Source organism: Haliaeetus albicilla, chromosome 22 (assembly GCF_947461875.1).
Source record: "Haliaeetus albicilla chromosome 22, bHalAlb1.1, whole genome shotgun sequence".
NCBI lineage: Eukaryota > Metazoa > Chordata > Aves > Accipitriformes > Accipitridae > Haliaeetus > Haliaeetus albicilla.
Window position 1 is genome coordinate 23314833 of NC_091504.1, and position 27956 is coordinate 23342788.

The window sequence follows — 27956 nt, forward strand, 5'->3', positions numbered from 1 at the left end:
CCACTCTGCCGTCATTCCCCCTCTGCTGTCACCCCCCCCGCAGTCACCCGGCAGCTCCGGCCCCGCCTGCCCTATGCCCTGGGGCGGGGGGACGACCCTCTCCCCCAGCCCTGCCTGCGGTGATCCCAGCGATCCGGGGGTACCTCTCGGTTCCCCCCATGAGCCGGAGGACGGGACACCCCCCACCCCGCGCTGGGCAGGGAGCGCTTCCAGCCACCCCCAAGGTCGGGGTGCTGGCTGAAACCACGTCTCAAGGCGAGCAGGCCTGCCAGGCTGCCACATGGGTTGGCAGCACCGGTACGGTGCTCCATGGGTCCCCCTCTTCCCCCCGCCTCGGCCGCAGGGCAGCCCCGGTGCCCGGTGGGGTGTCCGGGCACTCGGGAGGAAGGACAGTGCCTGGGATGGGGGGGTGTGAGTGTCACAGGCAGGAGAGGGGATGTGTTTTCCTGGTGCTTTGCCGATGGGGTTGGCCAAGCGGCCTGAGGGAGCCTGTGGCCGCCGGGGCTTCAGGGGTTAAATCAACGTACCACAAATTGAGGAACAAGATTAGGGAATAAGCGATCCGACTAAATTCCTCGTGATCCCAAGCCATGGCAAAACGGGACGAGGCAGCGTGAGTCACTCCAGAGAGAAGCAGCGTCCCAAAGGGGAGTCAGCCAGCAGGTGAGACCAGCCGCTGTGGGCAGAGCGGCCAAGGAGCGTGGTGCCGTGGTGAGTCCTGACGGGACCCGGACCTGAACCCAGTGAGGCGGTGGGCCAAGGCAGGGTGCCAAAGGGCAAGGAGAACGGTGGGCTCGCCAGGAGGAAGGTTTGTGGGTGAAGGGCTGACGGTTACACCAGAATACACCTCAGGTACTGTTCTGCCTACTGGAGTGCATCGCCCTGGAAGTATTTGTTGCAGGAACAGTCTTTTAACCTAATCTTTATCAGTCTAGATGGTTTTTGCTATCTTAATTTGTCATCGGTCATCTGAAGAGGACCCATCATAGCTGAGGGATTTGGGTTTCCACGGTTCTGCCGCCGGCCCATGTTGGGTTGCTGTTGTAGGCTGTTTATGGAGGTGGTGTTCCAGCAGCGCCAACGCCAGCAGCAAAACCTGGGTCGGTTTCTCTGGTCGCGGTAGTTTCTGTGATGTGCAGCTGCAGATGCTATCGAGAAGGACTTTATATTAATTATATATTAAGTTATATAATCTGGCTTTGCATATACATTTTGTGTACAGTCACTAGCAAAGATGTTCTCCTCCCCTGAGCTGTAGGAGCTGCAGATAATAGCGGTGTGTGCTATTACAATTTCAGGACTCCAGCTTGCCGGTGATGGAGAGCATCTCTTCTTCCCCTTCGCCCTTCTCTGCCAGTTCCCCCACCGTGCAGTCCAAGAACGCCACTGCCCATGACTACTACTCTGGCCTGCAGAAGAGCATGCACATCCTCTCCATGGTGGTGTACAGCATTGCCTGTTTGCTGGGGGTGACAGGGAACGGCCTCGTCATCTGGATCGCAGGCTTCAAGATGAAGAAGACAGTGAACTCTGTCTGGTTCCTCAACCTGGCCATTGCTGACTTCATCTTCACCTTTTTCCTGCCCCTCAGCATCGCCTACACCGCCCTGGGCTTTCACTGGCCGTTTGGGAAGCTCCTGTGCAAGCTGAACAGCACCATCGCATTCCTCAACATGTTCGCCAGCGTCTTCCTCCTGACGGTCATCAGCATGGACCGCTGCGTTTCTGTGGCCTTTCCTGTCTGGTCTCACAACCGCAGGAGTCCGGAACTGGCAGCCAGGATTGCACTGGGGACATGGGTCCTGGCTCTCCTCCTTAGCTCCCCGTACCTCGTCTTTCGGGACACGGTGGTCAGTTCCAGGAACATCACCAGCTGCTATAATAATTTTGCACTTTCCGATGACTACACGTCTGAGGCAACGCGGAGGCTGTGGAGGATGCGGCATAAAGCGATGATCATAACGCGATTCTTATGTGGGTTCCTCATCCCTTTCACGGTGATTCTCATCTGCTACAGCATCGTTGCTGTCAAGCTGAAAAGGCGGCAGTTAGCCAACTCTGCGAAGCCATACAGAATTATCATTGCTGTCACAGTCTCATTTTTCCTTTGTTATTTCCCCTATCACGTCTTCTCCTTGCTGGAAATATCCAAAAACTCTTCCAGTCACGAGATGAAAATGGCCCTTTACATAGGGATCCCCTTGGTTTCCAGCCTTGCTTTCTTCAACAGCTGCATCAACCCCATCCTGTACGTATTTGTGGGGCCAGATTTCAAGGAGAAGTTTCGCCAGTCCATCCTGTCGACCTTTGAAGGGGCCTTCAGTGAGGAGTCGGTCTTGGGCAGTCTGACCAGCCGGCGGAAGTCCAGGTCTGCTTCGGAAGCGGAGGTCCCGAGGGTCTGAGCGGGCACTGGTGTGGAGGGGGCAGTTCTTTTCTCTGCGATTTCCCTTCATTTCAGAGCTATAGTCGCAGGACTGGGGGCTGCGAAGGGCTGCGCATGCTAATGAAGTGTGATTTCACGTTTTGGAGGTATCTCAAACCTACTATGACTTAATATATTACAGAAATTAAACAACCATCTGGGGCTGCAGCAGGGCGGGAAAGTCAAAGTACATTTTGCTCCTTGTGTCGCTTCCTTGGCTGCCTTGTGTCTCTCTATCTCTTCCATCCCCCTATGGTCCATCATACCTGGCAAAATATCTCCCTGGCTGGCCATGCTGAGGGGGCAATCACAGCCTGGGTGGTGGCTGCCAGTTGTCAGACTTGGTTGCCTCAGCGCTGCTGATCTCTTACAGCTTCCAGTTTTTAACAGGGGACCCTTTATAAAATTCGCTGGGTTTGTGACTCTGCTGGCAGAGCTCCCTTTCCTTTCCTTTCCTCCTGGGGCTCTCAAGGAGGGAGCTCTCAGGTGCTCTCCACGCTGCCTAGCCCAGGGTCACCTTGTACGCGTCCAGGGGAGGCATCTGGGGACAAATCCTGTTTGCATCTCTGTTGGATTCACCTGCCTGCAGTGCATTTACACGTGGCGACCCAAGGGGAGATTTTCTTCCCTGCCCTTACCAGACTTCCCTGGCAGCTCAGCTTTGCTGGGGTTTCACCAGGGAGCAAAATCGGGTGCAGCTGCACTGGCAGAGTACAGCTGTGCCGGAGGTGTACAGCTGTGCCGGAGGTGTACAGCTGCGGTGGAGGTGTATGGCTGTGCTGGAGGTGTATGGCTGTGGTGAGGTGTACGGCTGTGCTGAGGTGTACAGCTGGGTCAGCATTTTGGCTGTCCAGAGGAGAAGAAGAGGGAGGGGAGAGCTATTCCATGTCCCTTGTAATTAAATTAGTTAACAAAATACAAAAATCCTTTCCCATGTATCATTCCAGTCTGGTGCATGGGCTGCTAAAGCTTAAGGACAAAATAATTTTTAAAAAAAAAGCAGCTTGAACGTGCAGTGGGATCCATCCAGAGGCACTCCTACACGTGCAGCTTTTAAAGAAATAGGGTTAAATGAAATGGCTATATGTATTTTTCTTGGGTCTGGAATAGCTAGTAAGACACTCATCTTTTCTCTCCCCAGATGTGTGGCAGGACAAATTATTGGTTGTGCTCCAGTTCCTCAGGTTTGATGTACAACATAACTATTGCTGAGCAATGCTTGTCTGTGTGTGTGCATTTGACATGTTTCTGGCCCTTAAATAGTGAAGATCTGACATTTTGTACTGTTGGTGAATGAATATTAAACCCCATTAAACTTATGTAAAACATACCCAGCCTGTTGTGTTGCCTGTGTGATAAAACACTTGTTGATGCAACCTGACGGAGCATGCTCATCTTCGGTAAAAGAACAACTAGATAAAAAGATTAAATACTCAGAATTTGGAAACCACTGGCATTAGCAGCAACTCTCATGACTGAAGTAGACAGGACTCAACCTGGGTGTGAGGACTTGCCTGGGGCACTCTGTCCATGTGGATCTGATTGCCAGCCTGCAGCTCTGGCTTATCGTTGGGTTTCAGACCTTTTGGCACATTTGAGAACGAGTGGTTTGGAGAAGAAAGAAGACCAAGTGTGGCTGAGCTGGGTCTACTCCAGTTTCACATTTGCAAACTGCTCAGGATGAAGATGGTGGGCGTTTTCTTCCTAGGCTTGATCAGCCTATAAACTGCTTTAATCTTCATAGTAGAAAATGTTGGTCACGTAAAAGGGAATGGTGGCATTGAGGTGCTGTCATTCCCAGCCCATCCTAGGCAGCTGAACGATTAGGTGACTGTATCACACCTCCCTCTCCTGGCCTGCCCAATCTGCCTGTAAAATGGCCAAAGCTACCATTTGTCCCGTTCACCCTGCCAGAAACCTGCCTTGGAGCCTCACTGCTCCGATGGCTGGAAAGTCTCTGACTCACAGCCCGAACTGACGAATTTACACGTACCTCGTTGTTCTGCATGGATGACATTACCAAGTGAGAGCTGTCACTTGAACATGTTAGGGATTAATTATGGGTCTGCTGGGCCAGGCAATATTATATGAAGGTTGTGATCCTACAGGCATGCATGTACTTAACCTTAAAATCATGCATAAACCCACTGAGAACAGGGAATGTAACAGGACCATCCATATGTCAAGCATGAGTGAACAGAGAGATTTACCCTTTGCCACAAATTGCTGCCTGTCATCCAGATAAAACTGCAATGTTTGCTATGCAGCATGCAACTCAGGGGCTATTTACTTGCTCCTGGTGATAAACTACAGCATCGATTGCAGTGTCAAGGTTGTGCAGACCAGCATTTGCTGTTTCTGGTTTTCCTTATCTGTTTGCAGAGCCCACGTAATTCCCTGTGACAAGAGTCTCTGAGAGTGTTGGACCAAGGCCTCAGATTCCTGTCATGCCTCTCTCATCCCCGCACCCTTGAAGCTCCAGACTTGAAGTATTTACCTGGTTTGTGGTAGGAAAGAAAGCAATTTTCTGGGTCATTTGGACATTCAAGGTGGGTACAGGGTTCCCATGGGACAACAGGATTTAAATGAAGCAGAGTGTCTGGGTGATCTGAAGAATTACCACTGGAATACCGGTAGGTAACTAACCTACAGAGCACCATCTCCTTCCTGGCATCCCAGCCTAGCCCAGCATTCCTTTCACACAGCAGCTCTGTTTCACTGGCTAACCCCATCCGAACCCAGACCTGAGACCAAGCTGCTCTCTCTCCCTCTTGCAATATCCCTCCCAGAAGTTACCTCCGCTCTAAGTGGCACATTATTATGCCTAAGCAAAATAGTGTATCTTTACAAAGCTGAACATCTCCCTGCATGATGGGGAACGGACTGAGAAAGCTTTCAGAAAGCCATTCCTGAGAACACTTGCCAAAATACTGCTGGGAGAAATAAGAGGGAAGCGAATGTTTGATCGATGGTAATGGCCATTGCTGTGTTACAGGATGCGCTTGAGATAGAGATGGGTCTGTCATCCCAGGTCTGATCCCTAGCCTTTGTGCAATAAGAAACCATGCTGACACCAGTATGGGGTCAGGCTGCCAAGGGACTGGTTCCAAGATAAATCTCCCATTGTATCGAGTTCCCTCATGTTCAGACTATCTCATCATCACAGTGATAATTGTGATAGTCCTTCATTCCTAACTGGAAGTCAGGCTGTTCATTCTCTCTGATACTTGTGTTTGTCATGTGCTTATCTAGAAAAGCTTGAATGAAAAAAAAAGGGGGGAAATTTTTTTCCAAAGGTGTGCAAACAATCCAAAGAAGTTGAATGACTCTTTTGGCAGCTGTGCCCCCCTCTGACGCAGCTTTGCTCTCAAGGCTCTTTCAGATGCGATCGGATGGGTGGAACAGCCTGAACCCCCTAGTATTTGCAGTGATTGAGAAAGATGCTGAACCTGCTGCCCTGCTGGTGTGAGGCCTTCATTGGTCCCATGGAGGGGCTGATCCAACAGCCCCACTCATACAAACAGTGGGCTGGGACGGGCAGAGCGAGCCATTGGGGCGTGCGGGGTTCAGGCTGTGCAGGGGGGAGCCTTAGCTGAGAGAATAAGCAAGTTTTGATAGTCAGAGAGTTTGGTATGAATTAGCAGACCAGGGTGAGCAGTCTGATGAGGTCACTAATAATTTGATATTGGGCAAGGTAAATACAGAATCACCAAAACATCTTGGTGAAGAGCTCAGAAAGACTTGGCAGGTGATTTTTGGCTAGAGGATTTGTCACAGGCTGTGCCTTCTGACTGCAGAAACTGCACTGGCTGAAGCTGTGGTCCAGAGCTGCCCTCCAAGGATGGTAGCAAGGGACGGTGATACTTCACTAGCTGGTGTAGATGGGAAGAATTATGTCATCAGGCCTTATTGGGTGAGGGATGACAGACCTCTGTATGCTGAAAAGAGAATTGGCAGAATCCAAATTACAGCCTGCCTGTGTCCTATCTTGATTCAATCACAGGCCTAAGTGGCACTGCATCAGTGTTACAGTTTTGGTCAGACTAGGGTCTAGCAGGATGGTAAGATGTTCTTATATCTTTAGTGCAAGAGAAAATAACTGTGGTGGTTTACGCATGCTGAGGGACAACCATGGTGTAACTGGGTCTTGTGACACAGCTGATTCTGTAACGAAGACAGGATATTAGATGAGGATTCATCAAGAATCTCAAGGAGTTAAAGCCTGGGGTGCATTGCAGCACAGAGTAGGTCCTCAACAGCTGTGGATTATTGCTATGCCTGGCAGTTCTACACTGTTTTAGCAAGCACGTAAGTCAGGGATCTCAACAAGAGCTCTCGCTGCCTTGCTTTGGAGGAGTACAGCAGGTGACTCTGGAGCTGGGAGAAGATGCAGAGATATAAGGGAGGAAACCAGCCAAGGAGGACGTGGCAAGCAGTAGCTCAAGAGGAGAAGGTATTTTCTCCTTGGGACCTGGATGAGAGCATGGAAATAGAAACTGGGCTCAGAATAGTTAAGAGGAAAGAGGGAGGGAGGAAGGGGTGGGAGCTAAGACAGCCTTGAAAGTACCATCAGCATGATGGTGGGTGCAAATGAATGAGAGGGAGACTGCAGCAGGTGAGGAAGTTCTCATTAAGGAGAACTTAATGAGATAATAAAAGCCTCTGTGAAACCTAGAAGTCCCTATGCCTTTCCTCTGGTGAAACTTTCCTGGTGAGTAAAATTTTTAAGTGTCCCACTCTTATTAAACTTGGGGAATCAATTTGTTAGATAAGGTAAAGCAAAAGACATGCGTGGAGGTCTGACAGCAGAACCTCTTCCAGAGCTTGCTGAAGTCAGGCAGGAAACAATATGGCAAGTTACAGGACTGGTATTGGTAAAAAGCTTCTCTGTGAAGGAGAGATACTGGTCATAGTGTTAGTAAGTGGTGCAGGCCAAGCCTTGCTACCCAGGTCTCCTCAGCCTTTCTTGGCGTAGCAGCTGGGTGAGGGTCCCACCCAGCATGGGAGTTAACCTGCTATTGCCGATCCAGGGTCAGGCCTGATCGGCACTGAACTGGGAAGGGAACAGGGTGCTCTTTGCTGGTTGCACTTTGCTCCTTCCCTGCACTTTTCCCAGCTTGTGCTTAGCTGTGTGGGGCAGGGTTGGTACCAAATCTTTCTTTATACCCCCCAGTATATCCACTGTGCAGCTGTGTATGCAAAGCACAGGATCTTTTCTCCTGTACTGAATTCTGCTTTAATTTGCAGGCTTGCTCTGTAGTGACTAACTCAAGCCCTTCCTGTATGTTCACGAAACGCCTGTACAGGGCACGATGCATGCGCACCCTCTGTTTGTAGAGGAGCTGTAGCTTAGTTCAGTAAATGGCAAGTCACACTAGGATCCAGTAGGTAGGACAGAGAGGAACAGGGCACTAACTAGTGTTTGGCACTAACTTTGTAGCTGTTCATGTTCCCTAAAATGACATGATTTCACTGTCCAGTTCAACTGCTTTTGTCTAAAGGCAAATCAAAGGGCAAACCACATCTGTAAACAGAAGGTGATAGATGTTAACTGGATGTTATGCAGACTTTGCAGGTCAGAACTGCACACAAACACCGCAAAGCAAAGAGAATCCGCGAACAAAGCAAAAGGCGCTACTGCCGGTTCTTGTTTCAGGGCAGTGTTTGTTCCAACCCTCGCCCTCTCATCCAGCTTGAGACGTTTGTCTGTGCAGTGACCTGTTAAACGCTGGGTATTCCAACAAGCCTCTCGCCTCTTTGTTTGAAGGCTGGTTGGAGATAACCCCGTGCCTGTGCTGAAGCTGATGCAGCAGATCTGTTAGTCATTGCAGACTGACACGGAATTGAGAGCACGGTTAGAAACAGGAAAACAAACTGAACTTGGTGAGTCTTTCAGTCAAAGCTTTGTGACTCAGGAGGAACAGGACTGTAACACAATGAGTCGGTGCCTATTTCCTGTAGATAGCCAGGCACTAATATTTGATAAAACAATAAGAGAGTGCTATCTACTCACATAGCCTTTCACATCAATGTATTTTCTGCTCTGGGGCCTTTTTTAAGGCACTTTAGGTTCCCAGATGTGGAGAATGCTATTTTCCAGATCACTCCCAAGAAATTATAAAATTACTCCTCCCTCCCTTGATTCAGAAATACATTTATAGCTGCTTTGAGTTCTGCCTCCCTAGCTGGGTAATATCCAAGGCAGCATCTTCTCGAAATCAGACACAGTCTCTCCCAAGGCAGTAAAGCTGAAGGCAGGGGAGGAGGGAGGTGGTGGCCTTGAGTGTGGAAGTGCCTGTGTGCTGCAGAACCTCCCAGCAGGCTCAGAGGGGCTGAGTAGGGTAGAGGATGTTTTCAGGATGCCTTGTAGGATCTCTCTCTCTCATTAGGGGAGACCAAACCTATTCACAGGGCTCCATTAGGATCAAATCAAAATGTTTCTTTGGTGTACCATGTCTGATAATTGTCAGGTGGTTTGGTAGGTGAGTTTTAACATCTACCTTTTTTTGAAAACAAACAAACAAAACCCCTAAAACAAAACAAAAAGCCAACCTGGCTGAGCAGTGATGGATGGAGCTCAGGAGATTGGATGACAGTAGCATTTGTCTTCTCTCAGGTGATGGATGCAGGCTGTCGTCCAGCCAAGCACTGGATGAGCAGTGCCCTTCACCCTGGCTGGACTAGGCGTGGCGGTTTTTTGCACATCTCTGCTTGCCAGGGTTCCATCTGGATTAAGAGCAACAAATCTCTGTGAGCCAGTATATTCACACCCAGGAGATTTTCAGAATTCCTTAGATGACTGCTAATTGAATCATTATAAATGAAATAAAATCCAGGTGCTCATCTTGGAGCAACTATTTGTTAAACTCCTAGCATTGGGATAACATATTGTAAAATTAACAAATCCCTCTCCCTTGGGAGCTGAGATTTAAAGTCACATTCCTCTGACGAGAAAAACAGAGGTGGGAAAGAAATTGATTTGCTCTGAGAAAACAAAGGCAGCAGCCTTATAAAAAGGATCAGAAGACAGAATATTTTAGTTCCTGGTCCTGTGGTTTGCTTAAGCAATGTCAGGAATTTGGGGCAGCATAAATCAAATAGTCAGCAAATTCTGGGTGCCCTAGGGTATTGAAAAATGCTTCTGGGGAAGGCTGCTAATTGCATTATGGGTCAGTGCTTCACCATGTGTTGTTTCTAGCTGTCCTGCCTTAAACTGCTCTGCCATGCCGGCATGTGGTGAAGTCCTGTGATGAAGAGTGATGCTAAGAGAGAAATCTCTGCTGCTCTGTGAAAAGGCTAACAAAATGCTCAAAACCCCCTTCCCCTTTGTCTGAAAAGCTCCAAAACAAAACAAAAAAAGACCCTACTAGGGTCAACGACCCTGAATCAACTGTGGAAGCACCAGCCTGTAGGCAGAAAAATACAGACTGAGAACAGTGGGGGTGGCGAGATGTTAGGAGAGGTCTATTGTCTTACACTTAAGTGTAATTCTTAAGAAGAGATTCTAGGAAAGGCAGAGGATCACTGCTGCATCTCTGAGGGTTCAAAGAGGCTTATGGCCTCTCTGCTCACATATTTCAAACAGATGCCTTTGCTTTTGTGTGAGTGCTGCAAGTGGAGTGCTCTACATCTGGCAGCTGCTCAGTGGCTCCAGGTTAAATTGCTCTCCTTCCCTAGCTCCGAGTCTGTTGAAAAAGCAAAAAAGGAGACAATTGATGAAACCTTGGAACGTGTGAAGCAATAAGCAAATGTTGTGAAATACGGGGAAACGCTGGCCCATGAATATTTAAAATGGAAAATGCATCTCGTAATGGCAGAAACTGCAGTTTGAAAATATAAATCTAAATGTTGTCCTTTTACAGGCACATTTGGTGAGCAGTCCTGGCAGCTGTGGCCTTTCTTCCTCTTTCATGGTAAGGCCAGTACCAGAGGTTATCTGCTGGAGTGCTCAAGGCCTTGCTCTAATGCATCCTGCAGTCCAGGAATAATTAAGTTTAATTGCCTTTTTTGAGGAAAAGCTGCAGCAGAAAGGATCTGATTTGTACCTTTACACTAAATAGTAAAATTCTGATCCATAAAATGCTGTTCATCTTGGGCATACTGAAAAGAGTAATTTAAAACAGCTTCTAGCTACCCAGCTAGTGGGAAAACATGGTGCTTTTTTTTTTTTTTTTTTCTTTCTTTAGAGAGGGAAGCCCTGGCAAGAGCTTTATCCTCCTGTGTCTCTGCAGGCTGACTGTAACTTAGTCAAAGCAGTGAAAGGACTCAACTTCTGTCATGGGTGCTGTCTAGTGATAAAGCTGGGCTTTTAAACGGGGTGACTAAAATCAGCGTCTTGTTGCCGATGTCAAATGCATCTTCACCCAGTTTAACCTATTTATGTTGCAAGGAGGGCACTGATGGGACTCCGGACAAATTGTGTATGCTCTAGACAGTATAAGGGAACTGAGAGACCACTGATTTGTTTCTTAATCTATTTTCCAGAAAATCTTCCTCCTCTAGAAACACCATTGGGTCTGATAGCAAAGGCCAGCCAGCACCCCGGTGCGCAGCGGGGATGGCGAGGACCCACAGCTGTGGTGGTGGTACCCAGAGCAGTGTGGCGGTCGGCCATCCCTCTGACAGGGATGCAGGCGTGGGAGCTCCGAAACCCGGCACCTTGTGGAGATCTGCTGTTTTATGTCGTATGGACTTTTAATCGGGGCTCTCACCACCCTGGTGGGGAACCCACCCATCGTGCTCTTTCTTTATTGGGGGGGGGGAGCTAAAATCCGGCCTTGGTACTGGGGTCCCTACAGTATCCCATTCCTCATCGCGGGGGCGAGGGGGTAAGATGGCGCCGGCAGCGACTCCCCTCAGCCGCGCCGCGAGGCCGCGGCGGGAAGGCTCCGGGGGGGGGCGGCGGGGAGGGCGTCGCCTCGTGCCCGCCCCTCGCGCGCCCTCCCTCCCTCCCTCCCTCCCTCGCGCGGCGCCGCCATCTTGCAAGCGGACAACCGGAGGGGCTGAGCTCCGCCGCTGCCTCTGCCTCTCCCCCTCCCCTCCGGCCGGGCTGCCTTCTCCCGGGGCCGGGGGGCCGGAGCCGGCAGGTAAGGCCTTCAGGAAAGGGGCACGCCCGCCCGCTCAGCCCACTTCAGCCGGCTGTGTGAGGGCAGGACATCCCCCTTCCCCAGCGCTCTCTCCCCTTCCCCACACGGGGTTCCGCCGCCTGAGGAACGGGCTTCGTCGCCGTCCCCTCAGGGGCCCTGGGGGGGGGGGCTCTCCTGGGCGGCCCCTTTCCTGGGCTGCCGGGGGCTCCTCGCCGTCCGCCAGCTCCACAGGTGAAGGGGAGCGGTGTGCTCGCTCCCACGTTGGGGGCGGCGGCGTGCCCAGGCCTCTCCCCTGGGAGGAGGGAAGGGATCCTCAGGTACCCTGGGGTGCCTGGGCGGGCTTCCCCTCCCAGGGCGTGTGTAACCCACCTGGAGCAGCTGAAGGACTTGTAGGGAGGTGTGGGGTGGAAGGGTCTGCCCTCTGCCGTCTAGCCCAGGGCGATAGGTTAGTGTGGAGGGCCCTTCTGGGCCGGGGAAATTCCCCGTGGGGAGATGGGCGAGAGGGTTCAGTTGCCCTCCAGCCCGTGAGGATCAATTCTTTAGCACCATCGTTATCCCATACAGTTATTCCTGCCTCTCTTGCTTTCTGTGTGGACATGCTCAGTTCTTGGAGGTGTAAAGCCAGTGGGAGTAGGGTGTCATGTGTACCCAGTCCAGTAATTGTTGTGTTCATCATGGCGTCTCTGTGTAATTGTGTGCAGCCCAAAAGAAAGGGTAGGAGTTTGTGGGCTGCAGCCTACTCTGTGGTGCGTGTGTTCTCCCAAATTTAATGCAGGCTTGGAAGATTTGTCCACCTCAAGCCAGAGAGTTTATAGTCCCATGTACCCTTGTGCAGTCATGTCTTTACACATCTAATAAAGTTTTGTGAGCTTTCTGTCATCCCAACACCTGTTTCAAGGTTGATACATCTACAAATGCAACTTCCCCCCCCCCCCCCCCCGCACACTGTAGGCCACTTGTTGCTGTTGAAGTACATCCCCAAGAAAGTCCTTGACCTGTTGTTATGTGAAGAGATATGTTCAGTGTTGCTTGTGAATATGTCAGTATCTCACTGTGGTGTAAAATGCACCCTGAACAATAATCAGGAACCAACAACTCTTGTCTTTCAGCAGATCTCTTAACTCCTCATTTCCCTAATCCGTGGATCAAAGAAGGTAACACATTGGAAAAAACTGTGTCTTCAAAACACCATGTGAATGTTTTTAGTAACATTGAAAGTTGTCTCTATGTTGTTCCCATCTAATCACACAAGCAGGGTGCTTTCAGGTGATGTTTGAGACCTAAAAGCATTTCTAGTACATGCTCACTTTGTTGGATTTATGATGTATCTTTAACACCATTATGAATATTTGATGAATGATGGCCCTTAGTTGACAGCTGGGAGTTACAGAGAGTAAGTGTACAGCAGAACAAAGGAAGAAACACTAGCTAAGAAATAAGTTTCCCCTTAAATTGTTGGGTACTTAGTTGGGGAGGGTTATAGGGATATAGTTGAGCTTGAGACTGCATGTCTGTAACCATACTGCCTTCTACGATGATTTTTTTTTTTACCTTCTCATCTGAAAGCAAAGGCTGAAAGGGGTGGGGTCTTGCTTTGCTGGTATATGGGGGAGCACCAGGTTCTAGTAGAGTCAAAACATCTAGGTGTTCAAATTCTGTTGCTGAAGTTGTCGCTATTTGTGCTCTCTTTCTGCACAGTTTGAAAGTTTTGATGACAGGCAGGTTTTCATTCACAGCAATTGAGCACAGCATAGATGCTTCATGAAGAAATTTTTGTTAGGAAGTTCCTGACTTGACTTTGGCTTTTAACTGAGAATAAATCAGGTACAGTTTCTGTGACGAGGTCAAACTGAGCAGGAGTATGTCTAGTTGTAAAGGTGGGCTGAATGAGTTTCTTTATAGAATTAGCCAGCTGTTCCTCTAAGATGAAAACTGTTCTTTTTCCTCTAGGTGCTGTTTTGGAGTACTTAATAGTTGATACACCATCAGCTTTTTGGAACACCTTATGTGTGCCTTTAGATAATTATGTTTCTCAGCAGGGAGATGTTTGCCAGGAAATAAGTTATTAATTTATCCTAACTTCTATTTACTTTTGTTTTGTTTTGAATTATGCTACTCGTATTTGATATTTTTAGTCCCCTACATAATGCTGAAATGGATGATGAAGGATTGGACTATTTATACAGCAGAAGTGAAGTGCAGTAGCCTAGGACTTTTTGAGTTGAATGCTACTTTGGTCTTATCAGTGGCTGCTGGTCAGTGTGATTTATTTTGTTTTATTTGAACAAAATGTTATAGTAGAAGAAGTCACGAAAATGTCATGTTACAAAGAAGAATAAAAAGTATCGAGATGGAATCCCATCAAATCCTCACTGGGATTAGTGGTTTGTGCCTTTATTTGGAAAAAAAATTGTATTGATTTCCTCTTGATATTTTTCTCCTGTTTTCACAGGAGAAATATTAGTATCAAAGAATGATAACAACTGCTTCACCAAGTGGATGCATTGTGCAAGAGGTCATTATTTACACCTACCAGCTTTATTGAACTCTTCATTACCTTTCATCCTTATTTGTAAGTTTATGATTTTTTGCCAAGTGATGGAAAGATACGCACCTATGGAAATAGACTCTTCTAGCTAATTTAGCAGAGCCAGAACCCAAGAGCTCTGTTTAGCTCAGTTCTACCTCCCGCTGGCTTTGTGATCTTGAAAAAGTCAATAAATGTTGCTCATGACAAGCTGATGGAAGAGAGAATCTGTGTTACTAGATGATAGCCTGAGGAAAACATTTAAAAAAAGAAAAAAAACCCCAAGAAAAAAACTGTTGAAGTTAGGAAGTTGTCTGGGGGTATCTTTGGAGGCCTGCAAGGAAGCATTCTGCTGGAGGGTATGTAAAGCTTGGGGGCAGGAGAAGGAAGGCAAGGCAGGCTGAGCTCCCCTTCTTTGTGCCTTCTAGTTAGGTATGCTGAGCTAGGTCAGTAAATGGTATGGCTTGTGGGTCACAACATTCTGTAAGGGTATATTGCTGGTACTGTTGAAGTGGTGATAACAAATACTAAGAATGCTAGAAAATACAGGCTTATAGGAAACTCACTTTCTAAACAGAAAAAATTTGTTTCTTTTTTGTTTTTAATGTTGTGGCCTTAACAGACCTTTGATCTCTTACAGTCTTTTAGAAGTGGAAAAACAACTTAGGTTTGATGTTTTGTGTGCCATCAACTGAAATTGGGGCCATCATGAATATAACCAAGGGTGGACTAGTGCTGTTTTCAGCTAATTCCAATTCGTCATGCATGGAACTATCGAAGAGGATTGCTGAGTAAGTAAAATTTCCTGCAGGGCAGCTTAGGATCTTGGTGTTACTATGATGGGACTTATTTTAGTAAAGACTGATTTCTCTGTTTAGGGAAAGTTACGTTGGAAAACTGCCACGGTTTGCAAGAACATCTAGTGCACTGTATTACAGTGTATTTCAACAGATCAATAACAAAATAACTTGTGTTTAAATTGTTCAGTGGCAGGTTGTGATTGGCTGCAGTAGGTTACAGAGAACACATGGGAAAATTAGTGTTTGGATAGTGTTAAATAATCATAGCAGAAGTTTTTATAATTTTCTTACTCTCCTTGTAGTGGAGTTTTCTTAGACAGCAAAGCTGCGTCCGTCCCACTCGCTGTATATTTTAGATGGCAACATTTCTTTAGCTTTAAATGCACAAATAACTTCAGCAGAACTTTTATGACTTAAGTAAATTTTTACCATGCTACTATAATGGTACTGGGATGCACAACATTACCAGGAGTATAGCACATGATGGATTTCTTCCTGAGGTTTATGTACCCAAAGTTAGGTACAGATAGGAGGAGAAAGGAGAGTGCAAAGGAACTCAAGTTATGCATGGCAAGGACTTGGGCATAAGTGCGTAGCATACTTGGTTGTCTCCTTTTTCTAGTGATGAGGGTCTGCTAATACTGAAGTGGAGTAAATATAGCAGACATTAGTCTTCCGTTATTCATTGAGTAGAGCTCGCTAGTATTTCCTATTTACTCTACATTGACATTTTTTCTATAGAGAATGATTTTAAAGTCGTCTTTTAAGCATTGTGTATATGTATGTTGCTGTGTGTATATACATATATATAAGGCAACATATATAGAATGTATATAGAAATATATATGAAAAATGAGAAATTGTTACGTGATTTAGTAATCAAGCATTATTTTCTTTCCACTGCTTGTTCGTCTGAGCTTGACTTGAAAATTAGTTTAGCTTAGCCTGCAGTGCAGCTTCTGGAAATTGTAGATGCTTTGTTAAGAGATATCCACTATAATTACTGGTTTTATGGTTTGGGATTTTCTTTTCTTGGTTTTCTCCTGTGAAATATAGCCTTTTCAGTAACTATTGCATTGTATGGTTTTGCATTTGTTTTGCCCTTCTTTTCCCCATATTGACGACTTCTTTTTTCTGCTCCTGCAGGCGCTTAGGCGTCGAGATGGGGAAGGTTCAGGTTTATCAAGAGCCAAACAGAGGTGAGCATTTAATTGGCAAAACTGGAAACTTAACCTAACTATGATGTGCATATATTGGCTACCCTTTTCGTAGACTCTGCTGAGTTTTGCTATTGCAAATATTACATATTTCTCTTCTTGGCAGAAACAAGAGTGCAGATTCAGGAGTCTGTGAGAGGAAAGGATGTATTTATCATCCAAACAGTTTCAAAGTGAGTAACTGTTTAAAGACACTGTGCTAGCGTTTTGACATGAGTTGTCCATAGGAATGCTTCTATTTTAATTTTTCTTTGCATTTTATGTGTATGATACACTATAATAAGCTTAGATTAACTAGATAGAGGCTTCTCTTTGTGTTTTTTTTTGTTGTTACTGTTTTTGGGGTTTTCTTGATATGTGCATAAAGAAGACTTCAGTATAAGCTAACCTCTGTTATTTTAATTTTCAGTGAATATGTCAATGAAACTTTTCCCTGGGTCTCTGCATTCTTTTGCTAAGTGCGTTCTTTTGCTTTTGTCATTCTCTTTAAATTCTTCCCTTTTCAGCTACCCTGTCTCCAGCACCATTACAAAGTTCTAAATGTAGGAGGAGCATTTCCTAGGCAGTGTGTCCCCTGATTCAGAAAACAACTTTTTTTTTTTTTTTAATGTGAAAAGAACTTTACAAATGCTGAGACCTTTTTTTTAATGACAACAGAAATAGTAGGTCTCTTAGTTGATGACCATTTCTCATCTAAAAAGATACCCTCTCAATATTTTCATTTAGGGCAGAAAATAGATGGTAATTGTTAAATATTTAGCATAGAGGAATATGTCTTAAAGCCTGAAACTTCTTTTTAAAAAAAAAGCTTATCTATATCAAAAAATATACATATATTTTGGTTTGTGCAGAATAGAAGGAGATGTTGAAGATAAATTGTGGACTGCTTTGGTACAGCAACATGCTGTATTACTGAAAGCCTGAAAATGGTATAACAAAATCTGCTGAATTGCCCAAAATAGCCAAGTGAAGAAAAAAATGAAGTGTAATTCTAATGAAGAATTAAAATGTTGGGTCCAGGGCACTTGCTGTCCTGAGGTGCACAGCTGGATTCTTAGTGAAGATTGCTCAGTCACCATACTTTCTACTGCATTGGAGTGAAATCCCTGGAGTGGGTATAAATATTGTGTTGAATATGGGATTTTTATGCATGAGATACAGAACTAGATGCTTCTCGTTCCAGGGATGTGAATACTACGATCATGGAACTCCTGATCATGGTGTATGCTTGTAAAACCTCCTGTGCCAAAAGCATTATTGGAGTGATTCCTTACTTCCCGTACAGCAAACAGTGCAAGATGAGGAAAAGGGGCTCCATTGTCTCTAAACTACTGGCTTCAATGATGTGCAAAGCTGGTAAGAATTCAGGTTGTATGAAATAATCAGGGCAATGGGGGCTCCTGCTGTCAGGTTTCAGGTTTAGAGGTCTGTGCACAAGTTGGGAGTCTAAAAATAACTGCCATTTTTTTTGTGAATTTAAAACCCATATAGGAAGGAGAATGTAGTTAGAAATGTTTCCAAATGATGAGTTCATAAAAAACCCAAGCCTGTAACAGCCATTTTACATTGTGTCCTATTGAGCTGGCAAAATGAGTCTGCTGGACTCTGCTGCTTTGGGCCATGATATCTATCTCTCATAATACTGTTCTTTGCCTTTCTAACACTCTTGAACAGTTGTGTTTTGTCATTTCTACCCTGTTTTTTACCTGTTGGATGAATACGCTTTGTGTCTGTCTTTTACATTTGAGATGATGTGGGATAATGAGATTATTCATTTTCACAGCCTTCAATAAGAGCCTTTTCTGCTCCTTTTGTTTTGCTCCTGTCTCTGGGAAAAATGGGCAGTTACAATGAATACAATGTGATCTGGTTTCTTATTTTGAGAGAAATGTTTTGATGATTAGAATTTGGGCCCATTTTTCAGGAGTTCAGTACTCTAACATTAGCTGTGCTGGGGTCTTGCTATGGGGCATAGGACAATTTATCTTATTAGTGCTTCCATTTTGTCATCTGTTGAGAAAAATCTTACCTGCCTCAGTGTGGCACTACTGAGTCAATTATGTAGAGTGTTCTGAGGTTCTTTTTGAAAGGACACTGTGGAAATCTCAAAACATGATAATGCCGGTGTACTTAAGAGGGACATAGTTAATATGCTATGTACTTTCACTGAGTATAGTATTCTTGTTCTAATGCAGCTTAGAGATTTTGTTCTGGACAAACTTCAGTGAAACTTAATAGAGAAATAAAGAGTGTGTCTGTTGTTCTCTCTTACTTTTCTTGATGTGCTTCTCTGTATGTCTTTTTATTTATTTATTTATTTTTAAAAAGGACTAACTCATCTTATTACCATGGATTTACATCAGAAGGAAATACAGGGCTTCTTCAATATTCCAGTTGATAACTTGAGAGCGTCTCCATTTTTACTACAGTACATCCAAGAAGAGGTGAGGAATGCCTGCCATTACCATTGCTTTTTTAAATTATTTTTTGTCATGTCTCAAGGCTTCTGAAGCAAACTCCTCTGAAAAGACTAAATCTTCAAACAGAATTTTAAAGGGGGAAAGGTCATGCTGGGGCAAGGAATGGTGTTGAGGCAGTTGGTTCTTTTCTTCCCCACAGGCTTAAGTTTTGCTTTCATGAAGAGCTGGTGGTTTTTTATCCATGCAGAGATACTGTTCTGTCTTAGATATATTCCACTAACTAGTATTTAAAAAAAAGAGGATCTTTTTGCACTTGATATCCACTCTTCCTTTCCTATTTCTAGTTTCCTTGACATTTATAGGATGGACTGCTTGTGTAGGTGTAATTTATATTGCGTTATGAAAACACTTTGGAGGTTAAGTGAGAGAGCCTGTTGATTCTATTCTGAAAGTAAGAACAGATGACTTCTTGTGTGGAAATCTTCACCTGCTGTTTGTTCAGCATGCCTTGACTTGAGGGGCTTAACTTCTGATGTTCTTTGCGTCCATTTCTCCATCTTATAAGTGCTTTGAGAAGTGCTCCTGGTAGATTCATACGTACAAATTGTATGAATGATAATTGTAGGTATAAGATGCATAGTATGCCTCTGACTAATTGTAATTTGGAATAAAGCAAATGCTTTCTTCCTGGTGAGAGGAAAGGTTTAGCTCACTCTTACTTTTATATCCAAGCTATTTCTTTATAAGAGATATGAATGCCTCAATTTAAAAAAAAAAAACAAACCAAAACCCAAACTGACATGATTTTGTTATGACAGTGTTAAAATCTGTTTAGGGAATCAGTTACCATTTGAATCTGTCGTGATCAGTTGATTTGGTACTAGAGTCAAAGAGGATGTTAGAACAAAATTCCAGGCTCTGGCTTTGCCACAGTCCTTCATCTTGTATACCAGGGAAGAAGCATTGCACATTGTAAGCACTTCATAAGTTTAAAAAAAGGAAAAAAAAAGTGGAAAACCAAATACGCAGACACAGGGCAAGTTATGCCTTTATATGTTGCTTGAATGTATGGATTATGGTCGATAACATCATGTTCCTGGTTTAGTTTTGAAGCGCATTTTGGTACATGAGCTCTTGATGGTTTACAAAGAATTGTTGCAGCTTTGAGTCTGGCACTGCTGTGCAGTCTAACAAATGATTATTTGTTGAGATCTGCTGAAGTATGTGTAGAGAGGTTTAAAAAGATACTTTCAGTTTTTCATTTCTTCATTCCTCTGCTTGTCCTTGAGATGACTTGCTAAAACTAGAGTTAACTGAATGTGTCTGATCACATGGGATCTATATTGGCAAGTACCTTCACCAGCCAGGTCATTTATAGTATCTTTTCTTAAAAGTTTCATCCAGTGCTGCTCAGGAAGAATTTAGTATTCATCTCAAGTTCATGGTGGCAACAGCTTGCCAGATATCCTGCATCGTGAATGCCAAAGCATGAAAAATGTTTCAAATGGGAGTTGTGATGGGGTGTATTGAGTAGCATGAAATAGAGCCGATCTTGATAAGAACGGAGGTCACTTAAGCATTTAACTGAAAGTTAAGAGGATGAGGGCTTGTAGTTGTTCCTTGTTGGGAATTTACGCATAGGTGTGGAGAGAATTACTTGGTGTTCTGGGATGAAGACAGTCCAATCAGTGAAATTAATGTGGTATAGAAATAATTTGGTGATTTTCCTTTGTATGCTTAGCAAATGTTCAATACTCAGTGTCTTCTCTTTCCTATGCGTACATGTTAATCTTAGAGTGACGTAGCTCTTTGTTACGAGGAGTTGTTGATGACTTACTATGTTTTGGATGACATTTCTGGCTTTCTGACTTCATTTTTAAAGAGCTGAGAACAAATTTGATAATTTGGCAGGGGAAAAATGAGGCAATGATGTCTGAACAAGATCAAAGCCTTTATTATGTCAAGTGGCAGGCCCTGCCTTGTCCATACCTTCCATCATGTTAATCTTTGTAGCCTGTTGTATAACTAAGTGTTTATAAAGGACAGAACATGCTGAATTCCCAGTATTATAGGTGGAGTTAGTAGCATTGCGGATTATTAATGTTGCCTGACAAGTCCTCAGGAAAGCTCTTGTTTTCAGTTGGTTAGGCCCATGCCCAAATTCAGAACTTAATTTTTTCTTTCCCATGCCTTTCCTAGCTAGAGTGCTTTTGGAAATATTCAGCCAGTGTGGTTTGTATGTTTGAGGATAAGATTATAGAAGAACTTACCTTGCTTGTGTTTGGGGAAAAAAAACCCAGTATTTCCATGCTCTGGAACTGGTATTTGACCTCTGGCAGCAAGGCAATGAACTGGATGTCAGGGTATCACCCCTCCGAATTTGTGAAATTACAACTGTAACAGATCAATTTGCACGTATTTAGTAAAGTGTCTCCTGTCCCTGAACACTGGGATTCGAGGATTGAATCTGCTCTGTAGGACTTTGCTAGCTGTTGAAGCTGAGAGTGGCTGTGGACTATTGTTACAGCAACTGATGGAAGGACAGGTTCTCTGTATGCTGCTCTCTGTGGCAGACAGATCGTCCCAGGGCAGCACAGTGAAGGAAAATGCTGAGTTTGCAAGGAAGGGGGTAAGATCAGACATTAGAGGGAGTATAGATTGCTGTCAGAAAGGAGGGCTGGGAGTGCGAATGGCAGAATGCTCAAGAAGTTCTGGACAGGGAAAGACCAGTCTAATGTGGAGTTGCTGTTTGTAGGGAAAATGGAGACGAGGATAAGAAACTTTGGAGAGATGGGGACTAAAATGCTGGCTAAATGAAGAGGAGGAGTCGGGAGTGAAAGGCCAGTATGAGAGTGGGGCAGGGCAGCGGCAGCAAACTTTGGAGTAGACTGTGCTTGTGAAGACTGACTGAAGTACCCATCAGACCTTGAAATGAAGCCCAGACTTCTTGGCCATACACTTTGCTGCTGTTGGCATTTGCATCCTCTAGTGCTGATCTGCATAGAAGACAGTTTGCAGCAATATTAGACTGTGACTCCAGGATCAGTGCAGTGAATGCGGAATTTTTATCCCTTTTGATCATCCATATAAAGAGTCAGTATGATGTGATGGAGAGACAGAGAGGTGTTACTTTTTTTGGTGTACACTGAAAAACAATAGGAAGTAGATAAAATGCTATGTTTTCAAGTGATTAAAGACTGCTGTGTGCATGCACAAGACAAATTAAGTTGAACAGGAAACTTCAATTTTCATGGTTTCCTGTTTCTTTTAACACTTGTCCATGTAGCCCTGGTGTTCTTCTAAAGCAGTTACTTTTGTGTAATCTGTAATGTAACATGGTGTTTATGAAAGGTACAGTTTTAAGTTAATATCTGAATTTTCTAAATACCTGTTTTTACTGAGCTGTGAACTTTGATCATGTACCATGGATTCTTGAGGTTGCTTTCTTATGTTAGGTAAAATGTTCGATGCTTAAAATTCTTCTGGCAAAATAAAGTTCTCTGATTCTTACTGAGTTAAAATTTGTCTGAAGATATGAAGTAGACATTGCTATCTGTTATTTACTACAGATACCAGACTACAGGAATGCTGTAATTGTGGCCAAATCACCTGCGTCTGCAAAGAGGTGGGTAAGATCTGCTCTCTTGTGTTAGAGCAGGAAATCTCTATTGTGATTTTGTTCTTAGGATCAAGTGAAGGACAGATATCCAATAATTAGAAGATGCAGCCTTCAAATCCCTCCCAATTCTACTTTGTCAGATGTGTAGTTTTTACATCATTGCTGTAATCATAATAAATCTAAGGAGAGTAAAAAACAAACAAACAAAAGGATGAGGTAGGTCAGTACAGTGCTTAGGATAAAGAAGGTATTTAATTGTATTATATTTGTGTGCATTTTCATTATAAATTTCCTGCTGTAAATTAATTAAAATGGCTGGAAGTATAATGCTATTAATCCAGAGTAATTGCTTAACATGGTCATAACTTAGAACATGGTTGATCAGATCCTAAATACAGATGGCTTACCAACTAGTATGGTGAAACACGATTTGACGTTTGAGATGATTTTGATTTTGAAGTCCTTGTTGGCTGAACAACTGTTCTTAACCCATGAAGATTTTTTGGTTGACTATTCCTAAACTCTTTGGAATTACACTGCTCTCAGCAGGTGGTGTAAGAGTTGGACAATGGTTTAAGAGATACTGTATTCGCTGTGGTGACAAGCCAATAGTTTGTTGAAAAGTTATCTAGACTTTCATGCCAAGGAATCATGATACTCTTTGTAGGAAAGGTTTTTGTTATTTTATACAGCAAATCAGAAATACTTCTGTTTGTAGAAGTGTAGTGAGGGGAACAACTTTCATCTTTCATCATCTTTGTTTTCCAGGAGTAATTTGTATGTGATTTCTTCTGTTTTGGCCAGTTATTTTACATTTGCTTGTCTTTGACTGTTTCTTTTACTTGGTGTCAGTATTCCCTCTTGGGTGTAGGCAGGCATTTGTTTTCATGCTCATCAAGTAATTGTGCATGCCAGCAAGTAGTCTACACATACCTTTAACTGATCAGACAGATAAGTTGCACAGGTAACCGATCTGTGTAGGAGAGGACCCCAGAGCTGTATTGTTTAGCTTCTTCATATGTACATGTGAGCATTTAAGAGCAGTATTTGGGGAGGTACATTGTATTTGGAAAAGGGTGATTGAATGTGTCAGCCTAATCAAGAAAAACACTTTTCAGATGAATGCTTACTGTGAAAGAGAACCTTCACTTGATGAAGTTGAGAATGTTTCTGTGGTTTCTGAGCTCACTGGAAAATGAATAACTCATTTTACTGTTACTTTGAACTTTATTCAGTTTAATATTGCATTTTAGAGTAATTACTATGATTTTGTTGATAGGATTATGCCTTCGTCATAACTCTTAAGATAAATATGTTTGAAACCATAATTTATCTGTAGTTAACCACTTGAAAAAATATCCTCACTGTATGATAACCACAGGGCAGAAGATTCTTTGTTTTTAATTAACTGAGCATTACGATGGGCAAATTATTCTGTGGACTTTGAGTTGTTTGGATAGTGAAACAAGGCTTAAGCGTAAAGGAGGTGATTCAGGCCACAGGTCTTAGATGCTAATGTTAGAACAAAGTGACTCACTCTCAACCTGCCAGGCTCACTTTCACCAGAAGGATACTAGATCATGGGTTTAGGCTAGATACCAAACTCTTGGGTATGCAAGGTAATGTAGGATGAATCTGCTAATTTTCACTTGCTGCTTCCAGTATCTGGGATATAAGCACTGTCTGTGAAATTCCTATTTTCCTGACTCTGCTTTCCCCACTCCCCCAGCTAACCTTATACTTCTTTACATAAATTTCTAATTTTAGTTGAAAAAATATTGCATGGTGAAGGAGGTTTTTGTAAGCTTGTAAAAAATCTGGGCTGTTTAACTTTTGAGGTGTGGTTTGTCAGGCAAAATGTTCATCTGGATTCTCTTTTCTGTAGGATATCTAAGGTCATGTGTCAGAAGGTCAGGAATATTGTCTTTACTTAGTGCAAATCTTGCTAAAAATAAATAGGTGAACACTTGTTTTCTGTTTTCATGTGAATATTTATTTCCTATTAAATGTAGACAATCCAGACATCTAGGCTATTCTTGGTTGGTTAGATGAGACCTGCTAAAGCATGGGATTTCAAGAATGCTGAAGGCAAGGAAATGTTTTTTTTGACTGTTGGGCAAAGGAAGTAATCAGAATTATGTGACAGAAGGGAGTAATCAGAATTATGTGACTTGCAGCATTTATCCTGCTGCTTCAAGGGCAGTATCGGTACTTGCAAGGTTATTCTGACTCTCACAAGCCTGGTGAAAACAAGATACTAAGGGGCAAGGGCTTTCTTCTATGTGTTTTCCTAAAATTTTAGGATCATTCCATTTTTCCTCTGAAACGTTAAAAATAAAATGGAAATAGATTAGGATTGTATGCATGTAAATAATTTTAAATTTAATGTATTTCTGTTTTTTTTAACCCTTTCCCTGCAGGGCACAGTCATTTGCTGAGCGCTTACGGTTGGGAATTGCTGTGATTCATGGGGAAGCTCAAGATGCTGAGTCTGACATGGTGGATGGTCGACACTCACCACCTACAGCCAAAAATGTAGCTGCTATTCATCCCAGTTTGGAGATACCCAGTAAGTAAGTTTGTGTGTAAAAGTGTTCACCTATTGTTTTTTGTGGGTTTGGGGAATGGGGCTGGCAGTGATGGACCATCAAAGAGGAGTGGTTCTTTAGGGGGAAAGAAGATTACTTCTTTCTTAGTAGGGAGAAAAAAGATTCCTTTTTGATGCTCTTTCTCCATGGTTTTAGTGCGAGGCTGTATGTGAGGTCTGTGCCCTGTGTAGGGGAGGGGCTGTGTCATTATGGGTAGTCAGAAGAGCTGCTGGCAGAGAGGCCTGGCTTTTTTGCCATTTATTTTTCCTGTTGGAGTTTTTCTGGGACACAGAGCTAATAAGCTGAGCTGACACTGGTTTTGTGCGTAGCTGTGTAATGTCACGGGCCTTTACAGAGTAACCTTGCTGAATGTGGATGTGATCTATAGCTGCGCGAGCAAGACTTCATTGGATCTCAGTAGGGTGATTGAACTGGTTGTGTCTGCAAGCCACTCTATTCTCTGTACTAAAATTAAGAATTAATTGAATCGGTTAAGAATTTGGGTGTAAATGAATGTAGTTAATGCTTTGGCTAAGCTTAAAAAAATCATCTATGTATTAAAATCCTGCTGTGTTTTCCCCAGTAATGGTGTGATGGTTGAAATAATTGTTGCTGCATTTCTTTCTATAACAGTGGTGACCCATGCAAAGCAGACATTTCCACACTTGAAGTAAATTGTATAAGCTTTTCTGTTTCTTTCTCCTTTCTACCCATCTAAAAAAAATTGCCATTAATTAGTGCTGATTCCCAAGGAAAAACCACCCATCACAGTTGTTGGAGATGTAGGAGGAAGAATAGCTATTATCGTGGTAAGTAAGATGCCATCACTTCTGATAAATTATATTAAACATGTTAAAGTTGCAGAAATCAAGTAGATATTCTGCTGTATCAGCAACTAAACTTTGGTTGATGGTGGACTTTTGATACTGCACTTACACCATGAGGCAGTATTCTGCACACTTACTGAAGGTGACCATGTGAACTCTGAAGAGATCTGTGCTGAAAAGCAGCATTTGGACCTTGTTTCTATGGACAGGCCAGATAAATTTCTGTTCAAGTGCTTGCCTGAAGGTGAGGAGTTTCAGGTGGTGCTTATACATCAGATTAGGGGAAAATCACCATGTTTCTGTTCTGTGAGTTTGGAAATGCCAGTGAAGTAGAGATGATGCCATCTTACGGTTTCTCTGAAGCAGAGTGTAATCTGTGGGCTTGTCATGGGAAAGGCCAATTTCCTGTTAGTTTGGTTTTTGAATGAATGTCAGTTGTCTGGGCTTTTCCCTCTTCCCCTCATGGAGCAATCCCTCTGCCCCTTGATGTTGCAGTAGTTTTGGACACTCTGCTTTTCTGTTCTTTGGCCCTCACCATCTAGCTCAGGTGTCTGAAGAACAGCATCAATAAAAATGGCTGTTTTGTGTTGGCCGTAAACTGTTATACTTGAAGAAGATGTAATGTCAATCTGGGTGTGCTGTGTTGATCTGTCTGAGGACATGGTGAATCTTCACTGACTCAATCTTATTTTGACAGGATGACATCATAGATGACGTTGACAGCTTTCTTGCCGCAGCAGAGACCCTCAAGGAAAGGGGGGCTTACAAGATCTTTGTAATGGCCACACATGGCCTGTTATCTTCAGATGCTCCCAGACTGATAGAGGAATCTGCAATCGATGAAGTAAGCATGGATTCTGAATTTCTGATCAAATGATTTTGGGTTTTTTAAGCAAGCAATTTTCTCCTGATTTGATTCTTAAAATATACTGGCATTAAGAATTTAGCTGGGAGGTTTCTGGGTTCAGGCTTTCTTACCATGGAGTTGTGTGCTAGAATATTAGCATCTAAGCCTCCTTAAACTATAGCAGTGGGAAACTAGGGAAGTAGTGAGATGATGGACTGGCAGTATTAGCAGACTTTTCCCATCAGTGCGGGGGATATTTTTGTACCTTACTTTGGACCTGCATGGCAGAATGAAAGGAAGGAAGGACAGTGCCTTTAGTATCCATGGATACATGCAATCCTGTAGCAATCCATGGGTCTTCCTAAGATTTTGACCCTGACAGTAATGTAAAATCTTATTTTCATCAGCAAGGGTCTGGTGGGTGGACATTCCCTTTCGCAGTTCTAATATGGGAGGTGGAAAACGTAATGGAGTTAACGTCTTTCTGATGATTTTTTTCTTTCTGTAGGTGGTTGTTACAAACACAATTCCACATGAAATACAAAAACTCCAGTGCCCTAAAATCAAGACTGTGGATATCAGCATGATCCTCTCAGAAGCCATTCGCAGGATCCATAATGGGGAGTCAATGTCGTACCTTTTCAGAAATATAGGACTGGATGATTAATGCTTCTTATTTTAAAGAAACACCCCAGGCCAAACTGGAAGTGAACAGATAATGAGCTGTGAAGCATCATGCTTACCTTAATATTTGAGCCACTTTTTATTTTCTCTTGGTTTAAGTATCAAGGTAGAACAGTTTTTAAGAGCTTTTTTTTTTTTTTCCTTTGCAGGGTTGGTTTTTTTGGGGGTGGGTGGGAAATAAACATTTTAAAAAAAACTGTTCTAGTTGCTTTTAGGTTAGTTGCACTATATACATGATGGAAAAAAACCCAGAAAACACTTGAGGCAAGAATTTGGCTTCTAAATTAAGCATTCCTTTTCCAAAGCTGCTTGCTACAAGTGCTTTAAAAGATAATAAAATGAAGTGACTGTATAATATTTGCATTTTAAAAGCCAAAAAGGTTGTATTGTTGTATGCAGTTAAGTGATTTTGTAGGAGTGCTTTTATAGAAAAGCATATGAAATATGCACCTGTATTTATTTTCTGCAACAAAGAATAAAGACTTGTTTTGTGTGAGCTTTCTAAAAATGTTCATGTACTAGTAACTTGTCTTCTAAAGTGTGTCCACTTAAAAATGATTTGTAGGTATTATGTTACTGAAAGAAATCAAGAAGTTAATTGATTCTTTTATGCCAACGTGTTACTGTGGAATATGAACGGGATTCAGGCTTCTTGGCAGTAAGGGGAGTAACGTGCGTTTTGCTTGTTGTAGCCAAACACCTGCAAATGAGGAGGAGAGGCTGCTTTTCCCTAATACTGTTACTTGTTGTAATTTTTCAACCTGTCTTATAGAATCATTTAGGTTGGAAAAGACCTTCAAGATCATCGAGTCCAACCATTAACCATGCCCACTAAACCATGTCCTGAAGTACCCTGTCCACTCACTTTTTTAATATCTCCAGGGATGATGATTCAACCACTTCCCTGGGCAGCCCATTC

At 43.6% G+C, this 27956-nt stretch overlaps 2 protein-coding genes and 1 long non-coding RNA gene across 8 annotated transcripts; all 3 read left to right on the forward strand.

Moving 5' to 3' along the window:
* The first annotated feature begins 309 nt into the window (after positions 1-309).
* On the forward strand, positions 310-3752 carry LOC104317775 (chemerin-like receptor 1). 3 transcript variants are annotated; one of them, XM_069810435.1, is made up of 3 exons: positions 310-711; positions 1299-3188; positions 3226-3752. In XM_069810435.1, exon 2 carries the CDS (start codon positions 1317-1319, stop codon positions 2400-2402), a length of 1086 nt encoding a protein of 361 aa, XP_069666536.1. In that variant the 5' UTR covers positions 310-711; positions 1299-1316; the 3' UTR covers positions 2403-3188; positions 3226-3752. The 3 variants fall into 3 exon arrangements, with proteins under 3 accessions (XP_069666536.1, XP_069666538.1, XP_069666537.1); XM_069810437.1 differs by lacking the exon at positions 310-711 and having other exon boundaries at positions 742-3169; XM_069810436.1 differs by lacking the exon at positions 310-711 and having other exon boundaries at positions 742-3150; positions 3189-3752.
* A 2085-nt stretch (positions 3753-5837) lies between these two features.
* Positions 5838-11228, forward strand: LOC138690391 (uncharacterized). Of its 2 annotated transcripts, XR_011329240.1 has the most exons (4): positions 5838-7133; positions 8190-8305; positions 10285-10335; positions 10907-11228. It is a non-coding gene; the product is annotated as an uncharacterized lncRNA (long non-coding RNA). The 2 variants fall into 2 exon arrangements; XR_011329241.1 differs by lacking the exon at positions 8190-8305 and having other exon boundaries at positions 5840-7133.
* A 151-nt stretch (positions 11229-11379) lies between these two features.
* On the forward strand, positions 11380-27545 carry PRPSAP2 (phosphoribosyl pyrophosphate synthetase associated protein 2). Of its 3 annotated transcripts, XM_069810438.1 has the most exons (12): positions 11380-11508; positions 13961-14080; positions 14676-14826; positions 15982-16034; positions 16159-16225; positions 17236-17408; positions 18381-18496; positions 22042-22097; positions 24512-24660; positions 25418-25488; positions 26204-26350; positions 26862-27545. In XM_069810438.1, the coding sequence occupies exons 3-12, from the start codon at positions 14708-14710 to the stop codon at positions 27018-27020; spliced, it is 1110 nt and encodes a 369-aa protein (XP_069666539.1). In that variant the 5' UTR covers positions 11380-11508; positions 13961-14080; positions 14676-14707; the 3' UTR covers positions 27021-27545. The 3 variants fall into 3 exon arrangements, with proteins under 3 accessions (XP_069666539.1, XP_069666540.1, XP_069666542.1); XM_069810439.1 differs by lacking the exon at positions 13961-14080; XM_069810441.1 differs by lacking the exons at positions 11380-11508; positions 13961-14080; positions 14676-14826; positions 16159-16225.
* The last annotated feature ends 411 nt before the right edge of the window (positions 27546-27956 follow it).

Coding starts and splice junctions, on each gene's coding strand:
- LOC104317775 (XM_069810435.1), top strand. CDS start 1,317: ATGGAGAGCATCTCTTCTTCCCCTTCGCCCTTCTCTGCCAGTTCCCCC.
- PRPSAP2 (XM_069810438.1), top strand. CDS start 14,708: ATGTTTTGTGTGCCATCAACTGAAATTGGGGCCATCATGAATATAACC. Junction 22,098..24,511: donor TCACCTGCGTCTGCAAAGAG/GTGGGTAAGATC, acceptor CTTTCCCTGCAG/GGCACAGTCATTTGCTGAGC. Junction 25,489..26,203: donor GAAGAATAGCTATTATCGTG/GTAAGTAAGATG, acceptor TTATTTTGACAG/GATGACATCATAGATGACGT.